Source organism: Nycticebus coucang, chromosome 12 (assembly GCF_027406575.1).
Source record: "Nycticebus coucang isolate mNycCou1 chromosome 12, mNycCou1.pri, whole genome shotgun sequence".
Taxonomy (NCBI): Eukaryota; Metazoa; Chordata; class Mammalia; order Primates; family Lorisidae; genus Nycticebus; species Nycticebus coucang.
Window position 1 is genome coordinate 49,616,265 of NC_069791.1, and position 26,281 is coordinate 49,642,545.

Below are 26,281 nucleotides of genomic sequence, written 5' to 3' on the forward strand. Positions count from 1 at the left end.
TGACAGTCAGTGGTCAGCCGGCGGGGCTGTCAGTGCCTGGGGTGCTGCTGCCACTGCTGCTCAGGCTGCCACTGCTGCTGCCGAACCGGAGTGAGCAGCCTGCCCCACTACTGCATTATTCCTGCCCTGAACCTCGGAGTTTCCCGTTCTGCAAAGAGGAGCCGCCACCAAAGCCACTTCTTCCTCCCTCTGTGTCCCCTCTCACCCACCTCTCTCAACACTTTTCCCCCACCCCCCACCCTCCTCGTGTCTCTGTCACTCCATTCAGCATTGAAAGTATTAATCAAGAAACCAGAAAAAAGGAAGCCAATAACTTAATAGATCATCTCAAGCAACTGGAAAAGGAAGAACATTCGAATCCCAAACCCAGCAGAAGAAAAGAAATAAACAAAATTAGGGCAGAATTATATGAAATTGAAAACAAAAGATTCAGAAGATCAATGAAACAAAAAGTTGGTTTTTTGAAAAGATTAATAAAATTGATAAACCTTTGGCCAACCTAACCAGAAACAGGACAGTAAAATTTCTAATATCATCTCTCAGACACAATAAAGCAGAAATGACAACAGACATCTTAGAAATTCAGAAAATCGAGAGGAGAGATTAAAGATGGCAGCCAAGTAACAGCTTCCCTGCAACTGGGAACAGTGAGTCTGGGGACACAAGACTCCAGGCATCTCTGGCCGGTGGGATCTGCCTATAATCATCCCTTTGAGGATACAGGGAGCCAGCAAGGGACTTCTGGACACCAAGAGGAGGACAAAAACAGTGGTAAACTGGCAAGTAGTTGTGTGTGTTCGATCGACCTAATCACGCTGGCAAGTGTAAGTACAAGCAGCAGTGAAACTGCAAACCGGAAAGGCCTTACCTGTGAACTGTTTTGGTGTTCTTGGACTTGGCTCTCAGTTGAACTGCCTTGGGGAGAGCTTGAGCAGGAGTGTGGAGAACTTTGGGCATTGTCTGGGGCCCCAGACTGAGCCACTGAGCTGGGCACAGGAAGCCATTGTGAAAGAACTGCCCCAGCAAGCTCCTCCCTCAGGGTCTCAGAACAAGGATTGGGTGGATCAAAGTAACCTACTGACTGAGCAGCCTAAAGGTGGGGACTAAGCTGCCGTACAGCCTTAATCCTTAGGGGCAGAGTAGACGGTTTTGGCACAACGGAGCCTTGGGCTGTTGCCCTGGGTGGAGTGCCATGATGTCACAGCTCATAGCAACTTCAAACTCCTGGGCTTGGCACCGCCCAGACCTCCATAAGAGCTGTGCAGCGACCCCTGACCCATGACCCGCACCCACCAGGCCTCCACATTCCCTGACCAGGAATTGCGGGAGCCACGCAACCCTGCGTCCTTCCTCCTGTGTCCTCCCAGCTTCCACACTAGCCCGTTCATCTTGACAGGGACTCTGGTAGCTGCGTACCCTTTGGAGCCCTCCCTGCCTCTGTGCAGAGCTCTTCCCCTGGCCAGAGCCTGCTGGAGTCTTGGGCTTTCTTTGCCAAAGTCACTGGGTGCCTGGCACTCCCAGGACCATGTGCACCACCCCCAGCCCTGTTGCTGGATCTGGGTGTGTCAAAAACGGGAGCTGCTTCCACAACTAGAAATCCCTAGCTAGAGCAGCCCCAGAGGAACCACACAGGGTCACTCCCTACAAAGATCCAGCAACAATAGAGTGATACTGCTGGGGTCTAATCTTGGAGAGACACCTCCCCAACTCTGAGGACAACCAGAGGCAATGGTGAAAAACAATCATGAGGCAAAATCAACAGAAAAACTCTGGCAATACAAATAATCAGAGTAGATCAACTCCCCCTAGGATCAATGGGGCAGAAACAGCACAAGACCCCATGCACAAACAAATAGCTGAGATGTCAGAAATTGAATTCAGGATCTGGATAGCAAATAAGATCGAATTAGAATTCCAAAAGTTATCTCAAGAATTCAACAGACTCAAAGACCAAATGACCAAAGATTTTGACACATTGAGACAAGAAATTGCAGCCCTCAAAGATCTGAGAAACACAGTAGAAACCCTCAGTAACAGAATGGAGTAAGCAGAAGAAAGGATTTCTGACTTTGAAGACAAAGCTTTTGAACTATCCCAAACCCTCAAAGAGGAAGAGAAATGGAGAGCAAAAACAGACCACTCTCTCAGAGACCTCTCGGATAATTTGAAGAAAACCAATATTCGTCTTATAGGGATCACCAAAAGTGACAAACTGGCTTCACAAGGCGCAGAGTCTCTTCTCCATGAGATTATGAAGGAGAACTTTCCAGACATGCCAAGAGATTCCAAAATTCAGATAGCAGACAGTTTCAGAACTCCAGCATGTCTCAACCCAAATAAGACATCCCCCAGACACATCATAATCAATTTCATTAAAGTTAATATGAAGGAGAAAATTCTGAAAGCTGCCAGACGAAAGAAAACCATTACCTACAAGGGGAAGAATATCAGAATAACTGCAGATCTCTCTGCTGAAACCTTTCAAGCTAGAAGAGGATGGTCATCAACTTTTAATCTCCTAAAACAAAATAACTGTCAACCCAGGATGCTGTACCCAGCTAAACTGAGCTTCATTTATAAAAGAGAAATTAAATACTTCAACGACATTCACATGTTGAAGAAATTTGCCACAACTAAACCAGCTCTCCAGGACATTCTTAGACCTATTCTCCATAAAGACCAGCATAATTCTTCACCACAAAAGTAAACTCACCCAAAAAATTTTTGATCAAATTCCAACTTCCACAATCGCAAAAGGATTAAAAGTGTCCACCGGTCTCTCGAAAGGCTTATCAATACTCTCAATTAATGTGAATGGTTTAAATTGTCCTCTAAAGAGGCATAGGTTGGCAGACTGGATACAAAAACTCAAGCCAGATATCCGCTGCATCCAAGAATCCCATCTTACATTAAAAGACCGATATAGACTCAAGGTGAAGGGATGGTCATCTATATTCCAGGCAAATGGAAAGCAGAAAAAAGCAGGTGTTGCAATCCTGTTTGCAGATGCAATAGGTTTTAAACCAACCAAAATAATTAAGGATAAGGATGGAAACTTCATATTTGTTAAAGGTAATACTCAATATGATGAGATCTCAATTATTAATATTTATGCACCAAACCACAACGCACCTCAATTTATAAGAGAAACTCTAACAGACATGAGCAACTTGATTTCCTCCACTTCCATGGTAGTTGGAGATTTTAACACCCCTTTAGCAGTCCTGGATAGATCCTCCAAAAAGAAGCTAAGCACAGAAATTTTAGATTTAAACTCAACCATTCAACATCTGGACTTAACAGACATCTACAGAACGTTTCATCCCACAAAAACTGAATACACGTTCTTCTTATCAGCCCACGGAACATACTCCAAAATTGACAACATCCAAGGCCACAAATCTAACCTCAGCAAATTTAAAATAATAGAAATTATTCCTTGCATCTTCTCAGACAATCATGGAATAAAAGTTGAACTAAATAACAACAGGAACCTGCATACCCATACAAAAACATGGAAGCTAAACAACCTTATGCTGAAGGATACATGGGTTATAGACGAGATTAAGAAGGAAATAACCATATTTTTGGAACAAAACAACAATCAAGACATGAATTATCAGAACCTATGGGATACTGCAAAGGCAGTCCTAAAAGGGAAATTTATAGCACTGCAAGCCTTCCTCAAGAAAACGGAAAGAGAGGAAGTCAATAACTTAATAGAACATCTCAAGCCACTGGAGAAAGAAGAACACTTCAACCCCAAACGCAGCAGAAGAAAAGAAATAACCAAAATCAGAGCAGAATTAAATGAAATTGAAAACAAAAGAACTATACAACAGATCAATAAATCCAAAAGCTGGTTTTTTGAAAGGATCAATAAAATAGATAAACCTTTGGCCAACCTAACCAGGAACAAAAGAGTAAAATCTCTAATTTCATCAATCAGAAATGGTAATGATGAAATAACAACAGACCCCTCAGAAATTCAAAAAATCCTTAATGAAACGCTACTCTCAGAAATATGAAAATCTGAAAGAAATCGACCAATACCTGGAAGCATGCCACCTACCAAGACTAAGCCAGAACGAAGTGGAAATGTTGAACAGGCCTATATCAAGTTCTGAAATAGAACAACTATACAAAATCTCCCTAAAAAGAAAAGCCCAGGACCAGATGGCTTTACGTCAGAATTCTACCAAACATTTAAAGAAGAACTAGTACCTATACTACTAAACCTCTTCCAAATATAGAAAAAGAAGGAATATTACCCAACACATTCTACGAAGCAAACATCACCTTGATCCCCAAACCAGGGAAAGACCCAACAAGAAAAGAAAATTATAGAGCAATATCACTAATGAATATAGATGCCAAAATACTCAACAAGATCCTAACAAACAGAATCCAACAACACATCAAAAAAATTATACACCATGACCAAGTCGGATTTATCCCAGGGTCTCAAGGCTGGTTCAATATACGTAAATCTATAAATGTAATTCAACACATAAACAAACTTAAAAATAAAGACCATATGATTCTTTCAATTGATGCAGAAAAAGCTTTTGATAATATCCAGCATCCCTTCATGATCAGAACACTGAAGAAAATTGGTATAGAAGGGACATTTCTCAAACTAAAAGAGGCCATCTACAGCAAACGCACAGCCAATATCATATTGAATGGAGTTCAATTGAAATCATTTCCACTTAGATCAGGAACCAGGCAAGGTTGCCCATTGTCTCCATTGCTCTTTAACATTGTAATGGAAGTTTTAGCCATTGCAATTAGGGAAGAAAAGGCGATCAAGGGTATCCACATAGGGTCAGAAGAGATCAAACTTTCACTCTTCACAGATGATATGATCGTATACCTGGAAAACACTAGGGATTCTACTACAAAACTTTTCGAAGTGATCAAGGAATATAGCAATGTCTTAGGCTACAAAATCAACACCCACACATCTGTAGCCTTTATATATACCAACAATAACTAAGCCTAACAAACAGTCAAGGACCCTATTCCTTTCACAATAGTGCCAAAGAAGATGAAATGTTTGGGAGTATACCTAACAAAGGACGTGAAAGATCTCTACAAAGAGAACTATGAAACTCTAAGAAAAGAAATAGCCGAAGATGTTAACAGATGGAAAAACATACCATGCTCATGGCTGGGAAGAATCAAAATTGTTAAAATGTCCATACTGCCCAAAGCAATATATAACTTTAATGCAATTCCTATTAAAGCTCCATTGTCATACTTTAAAGATCTTGAAAAAATAATACTTCATTTTATATGGAATCAGTAAAAACCTCGAATAGCCAAAACATTACTGAGCCATAAAAACAAAGCAGGAGGAATCACGCTACCAGACCTGAGACTGTACTATAAATCCATAGTGATCAAAACAGCATGGTATTGGCACAAAAGCAGAGAAGTAGATGTCTGGAACAGAATAGGGAACCAAGAGATGGATCCAGCTACTTACCATTATTTGATCTTTGATAAGCCAATTAAAAACATTCAGTGGGGAAAAGATTCCCTATTTAACAAATGGTGCTGGGTGAACTGGCTGGCAACCTCTAGAAGATTGAAACTGGACCCACACATTTCACCATTAACTAAGATAGACTCTCATTGGATAAAAGATTTAAACTTAAGACATGAAATTATAAAAATACTTGAAGAAAGTGCAGGGAAAACTCTTGAAGGTATCGGGGTGGGTGAATACTGCAGTATTGAAGCAGTATCAAAAATACACTACTGGGACCTGATCTAACTAAAAAGCTTATGCACAGCCAAGAACATAGTGAGTAAAGCAAGCAGACAGCCCTCAGAATGGGAGAAAATATTTGCAGGTTATACCTCCATTAAAGGTCTAATAACCAGAGTCCACAGAGAACTCAAACGTATTAACAAGAAAAGAACACGTGACCCCATCTCAGGGTGGGCCAGGGACTTGAAGAGAAACTTCTCTAAAGAAGACCGACACAAAATCTACAAACACATGAAAAAAAGCTCATCATCCTTAATCATCAGAGAAATGCAAATCAAAACTACTCTGAGATATCACCTAACCCCAGTAAGAGTAGCCCACATAACAAAATCCCAAAACCAGAAATGTTGGCGTGGATGTGGAGGAAAGGGCACACTTCTACACTGCTGGTGGGAATGCCCACTAATACGTTCCTTCTGGAAGGACGTTTGGAGAATACTTACAGACCTAAAAATAGACCTGCCATTCAATCCTATAATTCCTTTACTAGGTTTATACCCAGAAGACCAAAAGTTACAATATAACAAAGACATCTGTACCAGAAAGTTTATTGCAGCCCAATTCATAATTGCTAAGTCATGGAAGAAGCCCAAGTGCCCATCGACCCACGAATGGACTAGCAAATTGTGGTACATGTATATCATGGAATACTATGCAGCCTTAAAGAAAGATGGAGACTTTACCTCTTTCATGTTTACATGGATGGAGCTGGAACCTATTCTTCTTAGCAAAGTATCTCAGGAATGGAAGAAAAAGTATCCAATGTACTCAGCCCTACTATGAAGCTAAATTATAGCTTTCACATGAAGACTATAACCCAACTATAGCACAAGACTATGGGGAAAGGGCCAAGGAAGGAGAAGGGAGTGGGGAGGTTTTAGTGGAGGGAGGGTAATGGGTGGGGCCACATCTATGGTGCATCTTAGAATGGGTACAGGCAATTGCACTAATGTGCACAGCTATGATTTAACAATAAAAAAAAAAGAAAAAAATTAGGGGGAAAATGCTATTTTAGTAATGAATATAATATTAATTAAAATTAAATTAATATTAAAAAAAGAAATTAAAAAATCTTCAGTGATTACTACCAAAAACTCTATCCCCAGAAATATGAAAATCTGAAGTAAATGGACCAATACCTGGAAGCACGCTACCTTCCTAGACTCAACCAGAAAGAATTAGAAATCTTAAATAGACCTATCAATCACGTAAGTAGCATCAACAATATGAAATCTCCCAAAAAAGAAAAGTCCGGGATCAGATGGCTTCACATCGAATTCTATCAAACCTTTCAATAGCAACTAGTACCTATATTATACGATCTTTTCCAAAGCATAGAAAAAAAAGGAGTACTTCCCAACACATTCTATGAAGCAAATATCACCCTAATCCCCAACCCAGGAAAAGATCTATCAAAGAAAGAAAATTATAGACCAATATCATTAATGAATATTGATGCAAAAATATTCAGCTTGGCACCCGTAGCATAGTAGTTATGGCATCAGCCACATATACCAAATGTGGCAGGTTTGAACCCAGTCCGGCTAAAACAATAATGACAACTGCAACAAAAAATAGCTGGTTGTTGTGGCAGGCACTTGTAGTCCCAGCTACTTGGGAGGCTGAGGCAAGAGAATCGCTTAAGCTCAAGAGTTTGAGGCTGCTGTGAGCTGTGATTTCATAGCGCCCTACTGAGGGCGATATAGTCAGACTCTTGTCTCAAAAAAAAAAAAAGAAAAAATATATACAATAAGATCTTAGCAAACAGAATTCAATACCACATCGAAAAAATTATACACCATGATCAAGTTGGTTTTATTCCAGGGTTAAAGAGTTGGTTCAACATACGCAAATCTAGAAATATAATGCATCACATCAATAAAATAAAAAACAAAGACAATATAATTCTCTCAATTGACACAGAAAAAGCCTTTGATAATCCAGCATACTTTCATGGTAAAAACACTTTAAAAAATAGGCATAGAATGGACATTTCTTAAACTGACGGAGGCCATCTACAGCAAACCCACAGCCAATGTCATATTGAATGGTGCACAATTGAAAACATTTCCACTCAGATCAGAATGAGGCAAGGATGCCCACAGTCTCCACTGCTATTCAACATAGTAATGGAAGTCTTAGCCATCACAGTCAGGCAAGAAAAGGCAATCAAGGATATCCAAATAAGGTCAGAGGAGATCATACTCTCACTCTTCACTGATGATATGATCCTATACCTGGAAAATCCCAGGGAATCAACTTTAAAAGTCTTGGAAGTTCTTAGAATGGGTACAGGCAAAACTACTAAAGGCAGAATACAAATGTCTACATACAATAACTAAGAAAATGCCATGAAGGCTACGTTGAACAGTTTGATGAGAATATTTCAGATTATATATGAAACCAGCACATTGTACCCCTTGATTGCACTAATGTACACAACTATGATTTAACAATAAAAATAAATAATTAAATAAAATAAAAAACTCTTGGAAGTGATCAAGGAATATAGCAGGGTCTCAGAATACAAAATCAATACTTTCAAATCAAATCAGTAACTTTTATATACACCAACAATAGTTAAGCTGAAAATAGAGTCAAGGACTCTATTCCTTTTACAGTAGTGCCAAAGAAGATGAAATATCTGGGAATTTACCTAACAAAGGATGTGAAATATCTCTATAACGAGAACTATGGAACTATAGTGCTGGTGGGAATGCAAGCTAATATGACCTTTTTAGAAAGAAGTATGGAGAATACTCAAGGAACTAAAAGTAGAGCTACTTTTTGATCCTGTAATTCCTCTACTAGGTATACCCACAGATGATCAAAAATTATTTTTACAACAAAGACATTTGTACCAGAATGTTTATTGCAGCCCAATTCCTAATTACCAAGATGTGGAAACAGCCCAAGTGCCCATTGACCCATCAATGGATTAACAAATTGTGGTATATGTACACCAGGGAATACTATGCAGCCATAAAAAGATGGAGACTTCACATCTTTTATGTTTACCTGGATGGAGCTGGAACATATCCTTCTTCTAAAGTATCTCAAGAATGGAAAGAAAAGTATCCAATGTACTCAATACTACTATGAAAACAGTATGTAATCAACTACACATTCATATGATTGGTAAAACATAACTATAGTCCAGAAAATAGAAGGGAAGAGAGAGAGGGGAGGGGAGCATGGAGGTGGGAGGAGGGAGGGTATTTGGGGGGACCTTACCTAATGTGCATGATGCAATGGTACATTTCAAAACTATTAAGAAAAGAGTATAATTGTGATGGATGTGTTACTTAGTTCAATGTAAACATTTCACATTGTATATCACATTGTATATCAATGTAAACATTTCACATTGTATATCAAACATTTCACATTGTATTTCAGTATACTGAACCGCATAAATGCACCAATGTACAGTTATGATTTAAGAAAAAAAAAATTTAAAAAGAGAATGACGGTTATTCTATTCTATTCTGTGGGTTACATTATGTAACTTAAATGCATTTTTTCCTATGTCAATCTTCATACAAGAATGTGAAGCATTCAGTTCATAGTCCTATTTATATTTTGATAAATAAAATTTAGAAGGGCCTTTCCTCTTCTGGGTCTTTGTATATTAAAAATCAACTTTTTTTTATTGTCTAATTTTTTTAATTCATTTTTTTAATTGTTGTTATTTTTTTCATTGAGGGTACAATAAACCAGTAACTTTGTTTTTAATTATTATCATTTAATTGAAATATAAAGCTATAAAGCAAATAGAGACATCAATGTAAATTTCTTAGGATGTATATACGAAACAGTTATAAAATGGAGCTGGTTTTTGATAGCTGTGAGGTCAGAAAAATCCCATCCAAGTAACAGGTATTGGAACTCATGGTTGTCCCGATCCCTTCTTTCACATGTTCCAAAATGCCTCAGTGAAATCTAGTGCCCCCTCCCTCTAAGAAAAGAATTTTTCAGTAGTAGACACATAACTTTTAGAAGGAGAATGAGATCATTGTTATATATGTAAATGACTCTTTTACTGATGCACAAGCTTACAAATGTGTTCCCCTCTGAAGCAGGATGATACAAGAAAATCATCATATGGCATTTTCAGGTCTCTATACAAACATATAGATATCAATAAAGAAGATTAGCATTATCTTTACTTCCAGAAAAGTGAGGTGAGATTGTAACTTCACAATTTAGTATGCCACACCAAGGATTGAAGTGATGTTGATGCATATTATTTTAATAATTTAAAATTATTTAAATTTTCAATTTTTGCCAAAAGAATTTATAAGAATGTAAGCAAAACCAGATAAAAATGCAATAAAACTACACTGAATTTTATGTTAACCATATGCATTACATCAAAGTATTCATAAAATTCTTTATGCTTTATAATTTCAGGTACAAGTATACAAATTTCATCAATTTTAAAACACATGGCTTCAAATGTATGAAAATTATATGAAAAGACAGTATGAAGCATTTTACAGAGCTAAGAAATAGATAATTAGTAATAATATGAGGTAAAAGTACCATTCTTAGTAATCCTGGATCCTTAGTCCCCACTCTGCCTCAAGAAACAGTTAAATGAACTGTCGTTTACAGATATAAGGATTTTTGTCTTCACAAGATTCATCAATACTACTTTTCGTTGCACTATATAATATGCAGTTCTTTGTATCTGAAGGTTTAATTGATGGAAATCTGTAATGAAAAAGAAAATATTCACATATGGGAAAAGGAAGTGAGACTGTTCAGGGATGATTTTTTTCTATTAAAGTATAGAACTTTTAAGAGCACTTAAATGAGATATTAAAATGTTGAATTTTTTTCTTTCAACAACCACTATTTTCATGTTTCCAAGAATAAAATATTCCAAAACACTCTGTTATTCCCTCACTAATCAGTAGCACTGAGGCCAGGGATTTTTTTAGTTTTGCCATTGTCATTAATGGTTTTGATGTGTGCAATTCTTTACTTCTGTTTTATTTAAGATGTATTATCTGGGCTCGCTGCCCATAGCACAGTGGTTATGGCGCTGGCCACATACACCCAGGCTGGTGGGTTTGAACCCGGCCTGGGCTAGCTAGGCAACAATGACAGCTGCAACAAAAAATAGCTGGGGTTTGTGGAGGGCATCTTTAGCCCCAGCTACTTGGGAGGCTGAGGCAAGAGAATGGCTTAAGCCCAAGAGTTTGAGGTTGCTGTGAATTGTGCCAACATAGTGAAACTCTGTCTCAAAAAAAAGAAAAAAGAAAAACGTATTATCTGATCTAGTCTAGGAAAACAACTAGAGCATAAATTCTGACATTGTGTGATGCTGAAAATCCCACATTTATAAGTGAAAGTGAGATTCAAACATTATAAATACATAGAAAAATAAGCCCAGAATATTTAACAGATGAGAAGATGCTGAGAATATTGGACTCCACCAGAATAAAATATAACAGACATACCATTTTCTCTGGACTGCCCCTGTGCATGTGAGCACCTGTCTGTACATGTATCTCCAAGTGTTTTACTAAGGCAAAACTAAAACTTATGTCACAGGCCTTTTATGATTACAGCCACATCAACTTTCATGTCCTTGAGAATAAACTTAGATATTGTAGGGGAGCAAAATTGTTTGTTGCACCTTCTCTTTTTTGTGTATTCTCATGCCCTAGGCAGATTATTTTAGTTGTAGTGCTCCTAGATGCTACCTTCACTAGTCAGATCGAAGGATAAATTTGCAAAGGTCAAAAAAGGCCTTGACTGCTGGAAACTTACAAATCCCGCGAAAAAGAAGAGCCATCCTCCCAAAACCAGGCAGCACGTTCTTCATTGTAAGAGAGTCCAATCCAGTAAAAGCGTTGATTGGAGGGCATAAAAGCCTGTTTAGGGTCAGAGACAAACATATTAGCTGATTGAATATTTTTTGGGAATAACATCTTTTTAAGGATATCAGTGTTCAGAATAAGATTCAGCTTGTCCATCATACAAAATTACTTTTAATTGTCAATTTAGAAAGTATAGTCAGATGCCTCAAATTTCTCATTTATCAGGCCCATTTATTTATGAAAAAAAATACCGTACAATCTTACTTCTTGAAGGAATAAAAAAGCTTAAAGGAAGATAGTTTTCATGGTAGCTTTCTTCACAGGGGATCCCTGATCAAATTTGATCCTGAATTAACACTATCATGAAGGATAAATCCCAGGGTTATAACCTACTCAACCTCAACACAGCACAGACAGTGCATGAAACTGGAGACATTTTTCACTTTTTCTTAAGAATTGGGCAATTTTTTCTTTTTTTGAGACAGAGTCTCAAGCTGTCGCCCTGGGTAGAGTGCTGTGGTGTCACAGCTCACAGCAACCTCAAACTCTTGGGTCAAGCGATCCTCTTGCTTCAGCTTCCCAAATAGTTGGGACTACAGGTGCCCACCACAACGCCCAGCTATTTTTTGGTTGTAGTTGTCATCGTTCTTCTGGATTTGAACCTGCCAGCTCCGGTGTTTGTGGCTGGTGCCCTAGCCGCTTGAGCTACAGGTGCCGAGCCAAGAAATGGGCAATTTTTATGATTATCCTTTCAATACTTGTTTTATATTATATCCTAGAAAGATGCCAAAAGCTGTATAGTTACAAAAGAAATTATAAATTCCATTAAAGGAAGTAAAAATTGCAAAGTCCAAAATAATGACCTATTATTTCTTCTCTGAATTTTCCCTGAAAAGTTTCTTGCACTTCGTCTGTCACCTATCTTAATTTTTATCTATAAAATGTAATTCTTTGAGAAATTTTATGTAGGTTTTACAATGATCGTTTTAAGGTACATGGAATTGATATGTCATTAATTCTATTTACTACCGGAGTCCCCAAGTTACAAATATCCAACTGACATGCGGCTCACTTAGGAACAGGGATAATAGGTTCTTGTTCCAACTGGCAATGGATTCAACTAAGAATAAACCTGCAGAACCTATCTCATTCATAACCTGGAGACTGCCTGCAATCTGATTAAAAACTTGAGCCAAAGTATTTAGCTTATTTAGATACTTTGATATCCAGAGCAAAGAAAATATAGGAGGGTAGATTCAAGTACATGCCAGTTCATCTTTGTTTTGCAGCTGAAGCAAACTGGAATTCTGAGAAACACAGAACTTCCTACTTTCTTCCCAAGTATTCACTTCAGTAGAAATGAAGTAACAGTTGCATCGGTACCCAACCCACTTCTCTGGGCAATAACAGCAGTCAGAGGCTAAGAGAAAAACATAGAACATCACAAATAACATTGGATATTTCAATTTTTTATTAATATTTAATAAAAATAATTTTCCATTTATTCATTTTTCTTTTTTTTTATTGTTGGGGATTCATTGAGGGTACAATAAGCCAGGTTACACTGATTGCAATTGTTAGGTAAAGTCCCTCTTGCAATCATGTCTTGCCCCCATAAAGTGTGACACACACCAAGGCCCCACCCCCCTACCTCCGTCCCTCTTTCTGCTTTTCCTCCTCCCCCCCATAACCTTAATTGTCATTAATTGTCCTCATATCAAAATTGAGTACATAGGATTCATGCTTTTCCATTCTTGTGATGCTTTACTAAGAATAATGTCTTCCACTTCCACCCAGGTTTATTCATTTTTCTATAAATATTCTTTAAGAACCTTCTATATATACCACTGTTCAGGTGCGATTAATATGAACAGATTATATATGATAGTTTCTGCTTATGAAGATTATGTTCCAAGGATAGATTCAGAATTATATAATTTCCAATTATTTATTAACTTTATATTATGGTATTTAGGTGAGCTTACAAAAGAAATTCAGTATGTTAAAACAGCACATGGTAGCATATACAATGGGGGCATTAGAGGAACCTTTTCTGAAAGAAGTGACCCAAAGCTGAGCATTGTAGTGTAAACAGGAGTTAAACAAATGAAATATTTAAAGGAGAAAAATATTTTAGAATAGTTCCTGTGTCAGAAGAGAATATTGTACAATGGAATAATTCTGATACAGATTTGGACATTTTACTATTAAAAAAAAGATAAGGGCAGTGCCTGTGGCTCATTGAGTAGGGCCCCGGCCCCATATACCGAGGGTGGCAGGTTCAAACCCAGCCCCAGCCAAACTGCAACAATAACAAAAAATATCTGGGCGTTGTGGCCGGCACCTGTAGTCCCACCTATTTGGGAGGCTGAGGCAAGAGAATCGCCTAAGCCCAAGAGCTGGAGGTTGCTGTGAGCTATGAGCTACCGAGGGCAACAAAGTGAGACTCTGTCTCTAAAAAAAAAAAAGAAAGAAGCCAATTAATCAGTTTAAGGTCTGATTAGACAGTTTATCAGTGATGTCTTCATCACTACTCATCCATGGTAATACTAGTCATAATACATGGTAGCCACTCAAATCTTTGCCTTGTAAGTGGTGGTGAAAGTGTTAAGACAAAAAATATAAATGAAGTCCTATAGGATCACAGAAGATGGTGAGAAAACATAGGGAGAATTTAGGGTAAAAATTGGACTTTGAGTTGCAATCGCTGGATAAGGCAGGCTTAGAATTGCGGGAATTTGTGCATTGTATTCTGAGTCATAAAAGAAGCAAAAGAAAGGTAAGAAGATACGAAAGTAGAGATTACACACAGACAGGTAATCCAGATAAGCTGTAATATTTACTGTAGACTTTTATTTGTTACTTAATCATTAGCACTGATATAGGTAACATAGCTGTCATTTCAGGCTACTATTTTTCTTATTAATGATATATTAATAATTATTTCCTTACTAATATATAAATGATGCACATTCAATATAGTTTAATTGTATTTACATTAGAGAACAATAAAATGAGTCTACCCTATAGTTAATAGGAAAATATGTATTACCAAGTATAATATTTATTTCATCTTGCTCTTTTATGTTGTTTTTTTGTTTTTTTTTTCTGGAGACAGAGTCTCACTTTGTCACCCTTTGTAGAGTGCCATAGTGTCATAGCTGACAGCAACCTCAAACTCCTGGGCTTAAGCAATTCTCTTGCCTCAGCCTCCCGAGTAGCTGGGACTACAGGCACCAACCCCAATGCATGGCTATTTTTAGAGATGAGGCTCTGTCTCAGGGTGGTCTTCAACCTATGAGCTCAGGCAACCTACCTGCCAGGTGGGATTACAGATGTGTGCTACCATGCCCGGCCCATCTTGCTATTTTATGTAAAAAAAACAAAAGACTGTCGAACCTACCTTCTTGGAGTTCTTTCTTGGGGCCTGGAGAGACAGTTGACTCATTATGAGGTTCAGTAAATGCTACAAGAAATGATTAGAAATTTTCTTAGTTAGGTATATGTTTATGAAATAATAAAATAGTACATACTCAATATTAATAAAATGAAATTTTTTTATAAATTATATCCTTAAACTTTTGATTTTTGCATAGACTTATCCAGAAAAACTTACAAATATTGTTCCACAAAATTCCCAAAGTAGCCGCCAACAAAAGGCATATTAGTCCTAAGGTCCCAGAAATCAACCTCCATGGAGTTGTCTGAAACACTGCAGAGAAAGACAAACAGAACAATGACTTAAAGGACAAACACAGGGGCTGCAGTTCTCAAAAACAGAACTCAGTGAGCAGCATCCAAAAAGTTTTTGCATTTGATAATAGCTATCTCATCAATAAAACTCTACAACATGAAGACGTTCCATCAGGACTTCGCCCACTATCAACATTTTTGTGCTGTGTACCTTGTTCTTCAGTATGATTATCTATACACTTTCTTCTATCTCAGCTTGCCTCTATAATGTAGATTTACCAACTTTCTTTTTTCTGAGACAGAATCTCACTCAGTTGCCCTGGTAGAGTGCCGTAGCATCGCAGGTCACAGCAACCTTAAACTCTTGGGTCAAGCGATCCTCTTGCCTCAGCTTCCTGAGTAGCTGGGACTATAGGTGCCCACCACAATGCCTGGCTAGTTTTTCTATTTTTAGTAGAGAAGGGGTCTCACTCTTGCTCAGGCTAGTCTGGAAATCCTGAGTTTAGGAGATACACCTGCCTTGGCCTCCCAAAGTGCTAAGATTATAGGCATGAGCCACCGCGCCCAGCTTACAGCTATTTTTTAAATTGTCTGAGAAACATAAGATCTGGAGTAAGAAGAAATAAAGAAGCACCAATCTGTGTTATATGGGCTTGTGTAATAGGTATTTACTTATATTCTTTCAACAGACTCAGATGATAGTATATAAAACCACTAGGTAGATGAGAAAACATAGAGTCCAATAATAATCTTATTTTCTCAAGGTATCAAACCTAGTAGGTATCCAAGCCAGAAGTCAAGTGAGTATGCTTTGGCCCAGACTCTTTCGCATAAAATATTCTATTATTTTTACAATACTATTAGTTAGGAGTGTGCCTTCTCCTAATCTTGGACAGGCTCTGCTCTGATAAGTGTCTAGCTGCCCATGGGTTTGTTGAGGTATTTTAGGGAAGAGAAAGCGTAGGAACATTCTGGACTTGGAGTGATGACTGGTTCTACAACCAGAGTATGGGTAATATCTTGGGGACCTGGGCTCACTTCAGACTACATTGAATTATGACACATAAATAGTTTTTTCCGAGAAAATTACATTTACGCACACTCAAAATTATTTCCTTAAAGGCTTTTACCCTAAAACATTTTAACATTAGGAGATTCTTTTACATTAATATTTGCACAGTATGAAGAAGTGATGCTGTTGCTAACAACAGTGTAATGTGTCAAACTGTTAATCAGTGTAATTTTTGGTTATCATAATACTAAGAATAAACTTTACAAAACTTTTAAGTAAGCATTGTGTCATTAATATTTGGCATTCTCTGTTTAATTCCATGCTTGAATTACGTTGCTCACAAGTTAACCAGGTCAGTTTGATTCTCACTCACAATTTAGAGATAGCCCTGAAGTTACTTTTTGAAACCGTTGGAAAAGTTTCATAAGCTCATGTCTAAGTTACAGAATCAAGAATCAGGAAAATAAGATGAATGTGGAAAGTGCTAATACACATGAAAAGCCTAAAAATACCCTCTATTAACAATGTCCTTTTCTCTTAAAACACTGCCCCCAAATTAGCCAACCCATGAAATACTTTTTCTGGTTACGTTTGTTTAAAATTTTGTGACTAGGGTCACACATACCTGCCATAAGAAGTGATGTACCAAGGTCACTGCAGAGAAGATACGAGGTCTGCTTGTTCAGGAAGAACCGGGTCAGATTATTGGAGCTGAGCTGGATGTTAAGGAATCCTAACGTTGGCGGCGAAAAAATTCAACATCGAAAGAGAAAGAAAAGTTTGTGTATTTAAATGATGCTCTTTGGTCATCTATTGGCGAGATATGTTGGGAGGGCACAGAGAAGAAGCAGCAAAGCAATCAAATTACAAAGCTTTCAGTTTGTTCCAGGAACTAAATCACAGGAAATCCTCACAGTACTTTTGTAATGCTGACACCTTGACCAGCACTAAAAAAGGTGATAGGGAGATTTTTTTTTTTTAATGTTTGAATATCAAAGTCGTCTCCAAAGGTTACTTGGAAAATGGGGAGAAATGAGCAAACCAAAGGTATATTTAATTAGTATAACAAACTTCCATGCAGAATTTTCATCTTTATAGTAACGAACGTTTATTATCTACCTTGTGAACAATACAGTTTAAAGCACTTGGCATATGTTAGTTTATTTCTTAAAAATGGCTTCAAAATGAAGATGCATGGATGTGGAGGCAATCTGGTTGAAACAGCTGCCACCCCACTGATCACCTGAGTTTATCTGCCTGACAGGTGTCCCCTTCCTCCCTCAATGCTCCAGGGGCATCCCTCTCGCAGCTGTGCACCTGTGCACTCAGTGGAAAAGGACGACCTTCCCCAACACAGAATTCCAGACTCAAGTCAAAAACAAAATAACCGAACACACACCTACACATACATAAACACAAATGTAGTGCATGTGTAATTCTCTATATATAACCCCTCCCTTTCTTTCTGACCTGCTAAACCTGGTTGATGCTCTGATTCCTTTTTGTTCCTAGGTAGGCGAATGGGTTTCACATTTCACACACAGTGTCCCTTCCACTCATCGGCGCCCTCAGGCAAGGTCATTATTGCCCTGCCCTTGTCCCTTGAAATACTGGCTGAACTGTGGACAACCAGTATCTGCATCTCTATCTACGGGACATTTTTCTCCTATTATGCATGTCAGTCGAGAATTATCTAAATAGTTATCACCAGGATGGGCCTCCACCAAGGAATCTCAGGATGTAGTACTAGTATAATCCAGCAACTTGGGCCCTACAGGGAGGCAGTTCGAACATCGTCTTTTGCCCCATTTCCCCGAATCACACAACAATGTTAAGCTCCAGCTGCCTACTCTAAATTAAGAAAACTTCTATCACATACCGCCTTCCTTTCCCATATTAACACTCTTTTCTACCTTTATTCAGTACATGTTCCAAAGAAACATAACGCGAAAAACCATTCTCAGGATCTGCTGTAGAGAGAAACCAGACTATTCCATCACAATATCCAGCTTCACTTATATAAATTTACTTTTGAAAAGTTAGGTATTCGTCCAAAAGAATGTCTCTCTTTACAGGGACTCTTCTCCCCCAGTGTCCATTTCACACAACCACCCTCTTCCTCTCCTGTAATTACCAATACACTTGTTCCAAGCAAGTGATGACTTTAATAACTAAAACACCTTTGAAACTGAGCAAAATCCTAGAGAAAGAAACTAATATGCACTTAAGACATGAACAATAGGGGGAAGGGAGAAAGGGAGGGGGGAGGTGGGCAGAGGGAGAGTGATTGGTGGGATTACACCTGCGGTGCATCTTACAAGGGTATATGTGAAGCTTAGTAAATGTGGAATGTAAATGTCTTAGCACAATACTAAGAAAATGCCAGGAAGGCTATATTAACCACTGTGATGAAAATGTGTCAAACGGTCTATGAAACCAGTGTATGGTGCCCCATGATCACATTAATGTACACAGCTATGATTTAATAAAAAAATATATATAGAGAGGGGAGGTGGGAGGGAGATTGATGTGCTCTCACCTAAGAGACACAATGTAACGGTATATGGCACACCTCCCAGGTAAGGGGCACATCTACAACACAGGACTTGACCTCACAAACACAAACCATGTAATCTAATCATTTCTACCCTCATTTTAATCTGAAATTTACTAAGAAAGAGGAGAGACAAAAATAAAACTGATAAGTATATTTAAAAAAAAGACATGAACAGTGAAGTCATTCTTATCTAGAAACTTGTAACTAAAATATTGCAGAACATAATAACAATAGTTAATCATAGGTCATATAGGTTTCCCTTTAAAAAATATGACTTTAAAATAAATAAATGGTAAGCTGCAAAAGAAAAAAATAAATGAATAAAAAATAAACTATGTTGCAATACTTTTTAAATAAGGAATCTTAGGTTAGACTTAAAGCCTCTTGAGCTAAGCCAAAGATTTAACTGCCTGTAGATACATGTATGAACTGGGTTAATTGCTTTTTTCTGCAGGTCCCAAAGTAACTTGTCAGAAAGTGACATTCTTTACTTACCACACATTAGGAAATGTTATGGTTGAGGTATCAGGCCAATTTTTTCAAAAAGCCTTTATTGACCTTATGAAGTTAACTTAGTTCTTTAAAACAGTCTGTTCCTTTCTGAAAATATACTCTTCCAGAATTTCCAATTCAGTACTTTTAAAAAATACAATATATAATAATATGATTATTAATTAATAATACAATAATTATTAATACAATAATAATTAATACAATAAAATAAATCTATTATTACATTTTATAGCAATATAATGTAATTATACTGCCATAGTTTGAAAATGTTGGAGAAATCAAGTAAAGGGAACATTCATGTTTCCAATTGTTTACACAGCTATACTTTACTGATTTGTTGTAAGGTGTAAATAGCTCAAAAGAAGGGAAAAAGTTTTTGACTTCTGGAAAATGAAATACCAAAAGAATCAGTAATGTTCACGCAAAAGTCATAAAAATGTACATTTGTTCCATGTTATTAATTTTTTTCTACTTGAGATTGGGTTAGTAATCCTCAGGAATGCATCACCTTTAAATAAAGTCTTGGAAGTTTTCTTACTTCTCATGGTATGATATCCTAAGTTATTGTCTGCATCTGTATTTAAAGGTACTTATAAAAGTCTTTTTCTATAAATTTCCTTAAAGAAGCAAATGTTAGACTGTAGACTGATTTTTGTAAACAAAAATCACTGTTGAGAGGAATCGAAGTAAGGCAATAATTGTTTGTGGATGACAAAAGTCATAGAATTGTCATTGGTTAAAGAGAAAATGGACAAAGAAATTTGATTAAAAATTGGGGGGCATATGGTTTAACTTAATAACCATAATTATTACTGATAACATATATCAAGACATAATTTTAGGAATCTCATACACTTGTGGAATACATATTAAGAATATGTTTATAAAAATATAACTCAAAACAATTAAATACCATTTCATATTTGACTATTTCCTATATAGTTTTAACACACAAATAGATGTTCCTCTCTTGGACTTTCGATGGCTCTATTTTTTTTAAAAAACCGAGTCTGAGGTCAAAAAGATGGAATTTAGAATTTTTATCTCAGGAAGTTTGTCAAATATTAAAGGTCTAAACCACTTGTCATAAAATAAGATCATAGGTTTACTACAAAACAAATGTCATTTATTCAGCCAAAGTGATAATTTAAATATTTTAAGAGCAAAAAATTTTCTCTTTAACTGAGAAGAGACTCAGTTTCCCAAATAAATAAGACCTAATAAACACAAACTGAAAACAAGCTAACAAAGAAAAAAAGAAAACTCCCTCCCTTCTTTTTTGTTTTTTTTTTTCAGTTTATTCAAAAGGATGAATAAAATTTTTACTATCTCCATTAATCTTACTCAAAACTTTTGTTTAAAAGAGAAAATCAATTTTCATTTTTGCATTTTAGTGTATTCAATGTTAAGGCAAATTTTAATAAAAATTTACAAACAAATCTATTTAGTCTTAATTAAACCATAGAGTAAGATTTGTATAAAGTTTTACAATTTTCCCTATTTTATATACAGTTTTATCTATCATTTTATTCATTTAATTTAAACCTATTTAAAAACCTTTAAATTAGGCAAAATTATTTTTTCAACAAAAAACAAATTTTTATGTTTGTTTTTGTTACCAAAAAACAGATTATTTTCTTCATATGGTTTATATGTACAATTGTTTCTTTTATATCTAGTAGTTTTAATTACATATATTAATTAACATGTTGACTCCTAGGAAGCTTAATGTTACTAAAAAAACTAGGAGGAAAATAATTTGACCTTCAGACAACTAACAGACTCATTTGAACCACAAAATCAACAGATTCAACTAAAAATGTTTAAATAAAAGTTTTTTAAAATTCATTAATTTATTTTTTATTGTTGAGGATTCAATGAGAGTACAGAGAACCAGGTTACGCTGCATTTGTTAGGTAAAGTAAATAAAATTTTGAAGTTTTTTTTAATCTTATTTTTCCAATGATTTTAAAATTTACTATATTTATTAAAGATTATTAAGGTCACATGAACTTGAAAGTCATTTGGGTTAGATTTTTTTTTTTTTTTTTGATGAGTACTCATTTATAAGTTAAATTGGCTCCATTGAAACTGCTCTTGATGAAAGGGTTCAAGGCAAGAGCTAGAATAAGGACCTCAAAATAACTCTGTACAGGGACAGGCTTAGCTGAAATAATGATAAAAATCTGCCAGTGTCCCCATGTTTGCTTGATAACAGTCACTGTCCCGTTGTTTGCTTCTCTATAGTTGCTACTTTAGGGGGCACAGCAGATAGTTACCATTCTTACATTTTCATTGTAGATAACATCACCTTTTGAAATGCTAAAGGTAGTTTCCAAGATATTTTCCATGTCCTACATTCTAGTGCATTGGCTATCGAAAAAACAACCTCTACTGGAATCATGACCCCCACAAACTGAAGCAAAACAAGAAGATGATTTGCAGACCACTGTAATTTTGCCTCAAACCTAGCCAAATAGAAAATTCATTAGTCTCCTCCCTATCAAAGTATCCTTAAAAAACCCCATCTTCAGAATTCCTGGAGAGGTGGATGTAAGAAATTCCTCCCATTTCCTCCACTTAGTGTTATGTGGAATAAACTCTTTCTCTGCTGTAAACCTTGGTGTCTCTGGGTATTGACTTTGTCTCTTGGGCAGTGGGAAGATGAATCTGGCTGGGTGGTAACACCATAAATAAGAGACAAGTATGTATGCATAAATAAAGATACAAACAAACATAATGAAGATTCTATACTTTTGATTTTAAAACTCTAGCCATGGAAGGAAGTATGGAGAATCCTCAGAACTCAAATTAGACCCACATTTATGACCCTGCAATCCCATTACTAGGCATCTATCCAGAAGAAAAAAAAATCATGTTATCATAAGGACATTTGCAAAAATGCCCATCAACTCAGGAATGGATTAACAAGCAGTGGTATATGTATACCATGGAATATTATTCAGCCACTAAAAAAGATGGAGACTTTACATCTTTTGTATTAACCTGGATTGAGGGGGAACACATTCTTCTCAGTAAAGCATCACAAGAGTGGAGAAGCAAGAATCCAATGTCCTTAATTCTAATATGAAGGCAGTAGATGATCTAACACAAAGGAAGGGGATTAGAAGCCATGATGTATGGCACACCTCCTGGGCAGGGAGTGGGACTAATTATAGAGGGACATTATCTAACAAATGCAATCAGCGTAACCTAATTCTTTGTACCCTCAATGAATCCAAACAATAAAAATAAAATAGGCCATGGTGGAGCAAGGTGGTGGTGGAGTAAAAGCTTCTTTGCAACCAGGTCAGTGAGAGTGGGGAGAGAAGACTCCAGGTTCCTCTGGCCTATGGGCTCTGCCCAGAAACATCCCTTTAGGAATACAGGGAGATTGCGAGAGACTTCTGGACCCCAGGAGGAGGACAAAAGTAGTAAAGTGGCAAGTGGTTGCATTGGTTTGGTCTGAGTTCATGGCACCTGCTGCAGCTGTAGCTACAATAGCAGTGAGACTGGAGACAAGGAAGACCTTCCCTGTGAGTTCTTTTTGTTTATTTGTTTGTTTTTGTTTCTTTGTTTTTTGGTTTGGGGCACTTAGTTGAATTATCTTGTGTGACTTTAAGCATTGTCCAGGATCCAGGACTGAGTTGCTGAGCCAGAACAGAACTATCATTGTTTGGTTGTGGGCTGCCCATTGTGGAAGAACTGCCCTGCAGCCTCCGCTCTCAGGGTTGCAGAGTGAGGCCCAGGCTGGCAGACCTTAAGCGAGTGATCTAATGACTGTGAACAGCACTGGATATAGCAGAGTTGAAGGAATTGAAACATTCAATTAGGGAACTTAAAGGCTGAGACTGAGACTCTGGGCAAGAGTAGAGCTTTCAGTGTTTGGCAGGAGAGCTGCCGTACAGCCTCAGCCCTCAGGGGCATAGAGCGAGGGTGGTTTTGGTGCACCTGATAAGTGGGCTGCCACTTCAGAAGAGATTTCAGTGACATGTGCTTTCCCAGGAAAGCCTGTGCTTAGCCAAGGTTAATGGTTTAAAGTGTCATTGAAGTGGGTGGAGGAAAGAGTCAGATTCTCAACCCTGTGTGGTTTGAGAGCAAAGAAGTCAGCAGAAACCCCCAGTCTCCATCTTATATAGCTGTATCAGCTTTGTTATTAGCATTTCAAACACCAGAAGATCACCTTTTGCCCAGCCAATATTCAGCAAGATAAATATACTGCTTTAGTCTGGGTTTAATTTTTTAACGTTTTTAATTTCAACTTTTGCCTATTAGATTTTCCCTTTTTTTCTTCTTTCTTCATTTTTCTAGTGTAAATATAATTTTCCATTGTTATCTTCTTTAATAATAAGAACTTCATTTTTGCTAGTGTGTCTGCCCTTGCTATATCCTGTAATATTTTCTATTTATTTGTTTTGGTTTGATTTAAAGTATTTTTGTTTTCCCTCTCTATTTGGTGGAGGTGGGGTACCGTGTCTGCTCAGGCTGTAAAAGAGCTGCTGACCTCAAAAGAACCACCCAACCCAGCACCCCCAGAGGTTGGATATTTCTTAAGGTGTGAGTCAAAGTACCCTACTGTACTCTGTTATTACTCCTGTCTCCCTCTTTCTGTGCCTCTCTTCTTTTTGTCAATATTCCTTTTACTCACCCCCTCTCCTTTCTCTCGCTTTTTTGTTTAATCCTTTTTCCCTTATTGATCTTCAATCTTCTCATCCTTTTAGTCATATACCAAAAGGACTCATTGAAACTGTAGGTCAGAGGCATGGTAACATAAACAGCAAGAGGAAGTGAAAGGAAAATTAGGGCAAGGAAACAGATAAAAGAAAACATGCATGAGGAAGAAATAGCAGAAAAATCCTGGCAACCTGAAAAACCAGTCCAGAGCACCTCCTCCCAAAGGAACTATCAGGTAGCTACTGCAGAGGAATCCACCTATAAAGAAATGTTAGAGAGACAAGATGGCTGACTGAAGCCAGCTTTCCACAGAGGCTCCTGTCCAGAAGGAAAGTTAAAGGACAGAAATTTAGCAAGTAACCTGGTGGATTTGAGCCGCACCAAGAGAGAAGGTTGAAGAACGCACATCAACCACGCTGAGGTGAGCTGTGACCCCAAGGATACAAACAAAAGGTATGAAATCCATCACCGAGTGGATGAGAGTCTCCACCCACATGAGAACGGCTCAGAGTACCCCACAAACAAACCAGCAGAGTTCAAAGGTCCTCCCACTACACTCCACTAGAGAGACCCTCTAAAAACTGGACCTACCTCCCCTACTAGGGTGCCATGGCATTCTCCTGCCAGGCATAAAACTGTATGCAACTGTATATATTCTCTACCTGCAACTCTGAACTCCCAGCACTCCCCTCCAGTCTCACTCTGAGGTCTGGAGGCCTGTCCCACAGGAGTCCAGATTCTTGGGTGATATCTCAAGGGGTGTGGACAGTGCCTAAACTGCAGCTGGTCAGTGCTGACTCTGGGGCACGGGACTGAGGAGAGGATGGTCGGCTAAGAGGAAACCACACTGGAGCAGCAGTGCCCCGAGGCACAGAGCAGCAGCTGTCTTTTAGCAACAATAGGGCTCACTCCTGGATATTCTGAAGCCACACCCCCTGTCTCTCTGGGCAACCAGAGGAGGCTGGGCATCTACTCAGGTGGCAACCACCATGGAACAGATCTGGGATGGAAATGCAGACCCCGTGAGTAAAAGGTTTGCCTGAGGCGGTACTGGACTGGATGGAGCGCAGGGACCAGAAATGCACTCACAGACCCAGGAAGTTCCCAGGATGAGGCTGACCCAGAGGAAAACTTTACTGAGCCTAAGATGAACCTGGCGCTCAGGGGATTGTCAGCCTATAGACAAAGGAAGACAGGAGGCTAGAACTGACAGGTAACCGAATACAAACCTGCAAGAGGAAAGACAGGGCCTGAGGTGCAGGCTCCGGCAACTTAAAACAGCTTCTCTTCTGCAGGGGAATTTAGCAGAGACAGAAACAAATTCCCACAAAGTTGTTCTGTTCTGTTCTGTCAGTCACATCAATCAGGGGTGGGGCTGGAACTGAGTGAACACCCCCAGCCTCCATCAAGCGCCTGAGGTTGTCAGGCCTCACCTCCACCTGCTAGATAGAGGCAGAGCGCAGCAGCCTGGCTGAGCAGAAATAGATTTACTTGTGATTCAGGCAGGTGCAAACCCCTGGAGTATTTATTCACTAAATGCAACTGGGTCAAAGCCATGCGGGACTATCAGTGACTGAGTGTGACAGAGGTGCAAGATGGAGAAGGAGGCATCAACCTTCCCAGACTGATCCATTTTCTGGGTGGCTCCTCCTGACTCCATGCAGCACTGGAGCAAGCTATATCAGAGTAATTACCAGACCCCTGTGATCCAGTTGCCAGAGACCTTTTAAACTCTCCCACCTGAGACAGGTGCTGACTGAGACAATTGATTTGGACCTTTTGAACTGAGCAAATCACCTGAGGATTATTCAGGTGGTGCCCTGGATGTGTGGTTGTAGGAAGGTTTGATTTTCCTTGTCCAATTGTTACCTGTGGAGGGTGGGGTGACTTAATTGCTGGTATTTCACCACAGCTGAGACTTTAACCCAGAGTAACTGTTTCACTAGGGTCAAACAGAGACTAGTTGAAAACAAGACAGAACCACTTAGCCTCACCATACAAAACAGGTCCCCAGTTTCTCAGGCCATGTCACTGTACAGGTCCTTGACAAAGCTCCAGGGGAAAAATCAAATGGTATAAAACAATCATGGTGAGGAATCAGCAGAAAAACTCTGGTAACATGAATAACCAGAATAAATCAACCCCCCAAGAAAAGATATGGCAGATGTAACTGAAGATCCCATTCATAAACAGCTGGCCGAGATGTCAGAAATCGAATACAG

The 26,281-nt window shown here is 38.1% G+C and overlaps 1 protein-coding gene across 1 annotated transcript; it reads right to left on the minus strand.

The window, feature by feature from the left end:
- Positions 1–10,201: 10,201 nt before the first annotated feature.
- On the minus strand, positions 10,202–17,125 carry LOC128561759 (natural killer cells antigen CD94-like). The gene is made up of 6 exons (XM_053556332.1): positions 16,941–17,125; positions 15,227–15,322; positions 15,014–15,076; positions 12,879–13,030; positions 11,561–11,664; positions 10,202–10,495 (listed from the first exon to the last, which is right to left on the minus strand). The coding sequence occupies exons 1-6, from the start codon at positions 16,945–16,947 to the stop codon at positions 10,375–10,377; spliced, it is 543 nt and encodes a 180-aa protein (XP_053412307.1). The 5' UTR covers positions 16,948–17,125; the 3' UTR covers positions 10,202–10,374.
- Positions 17,126–26,281: the final 9,156 nt, after the last annotated feature.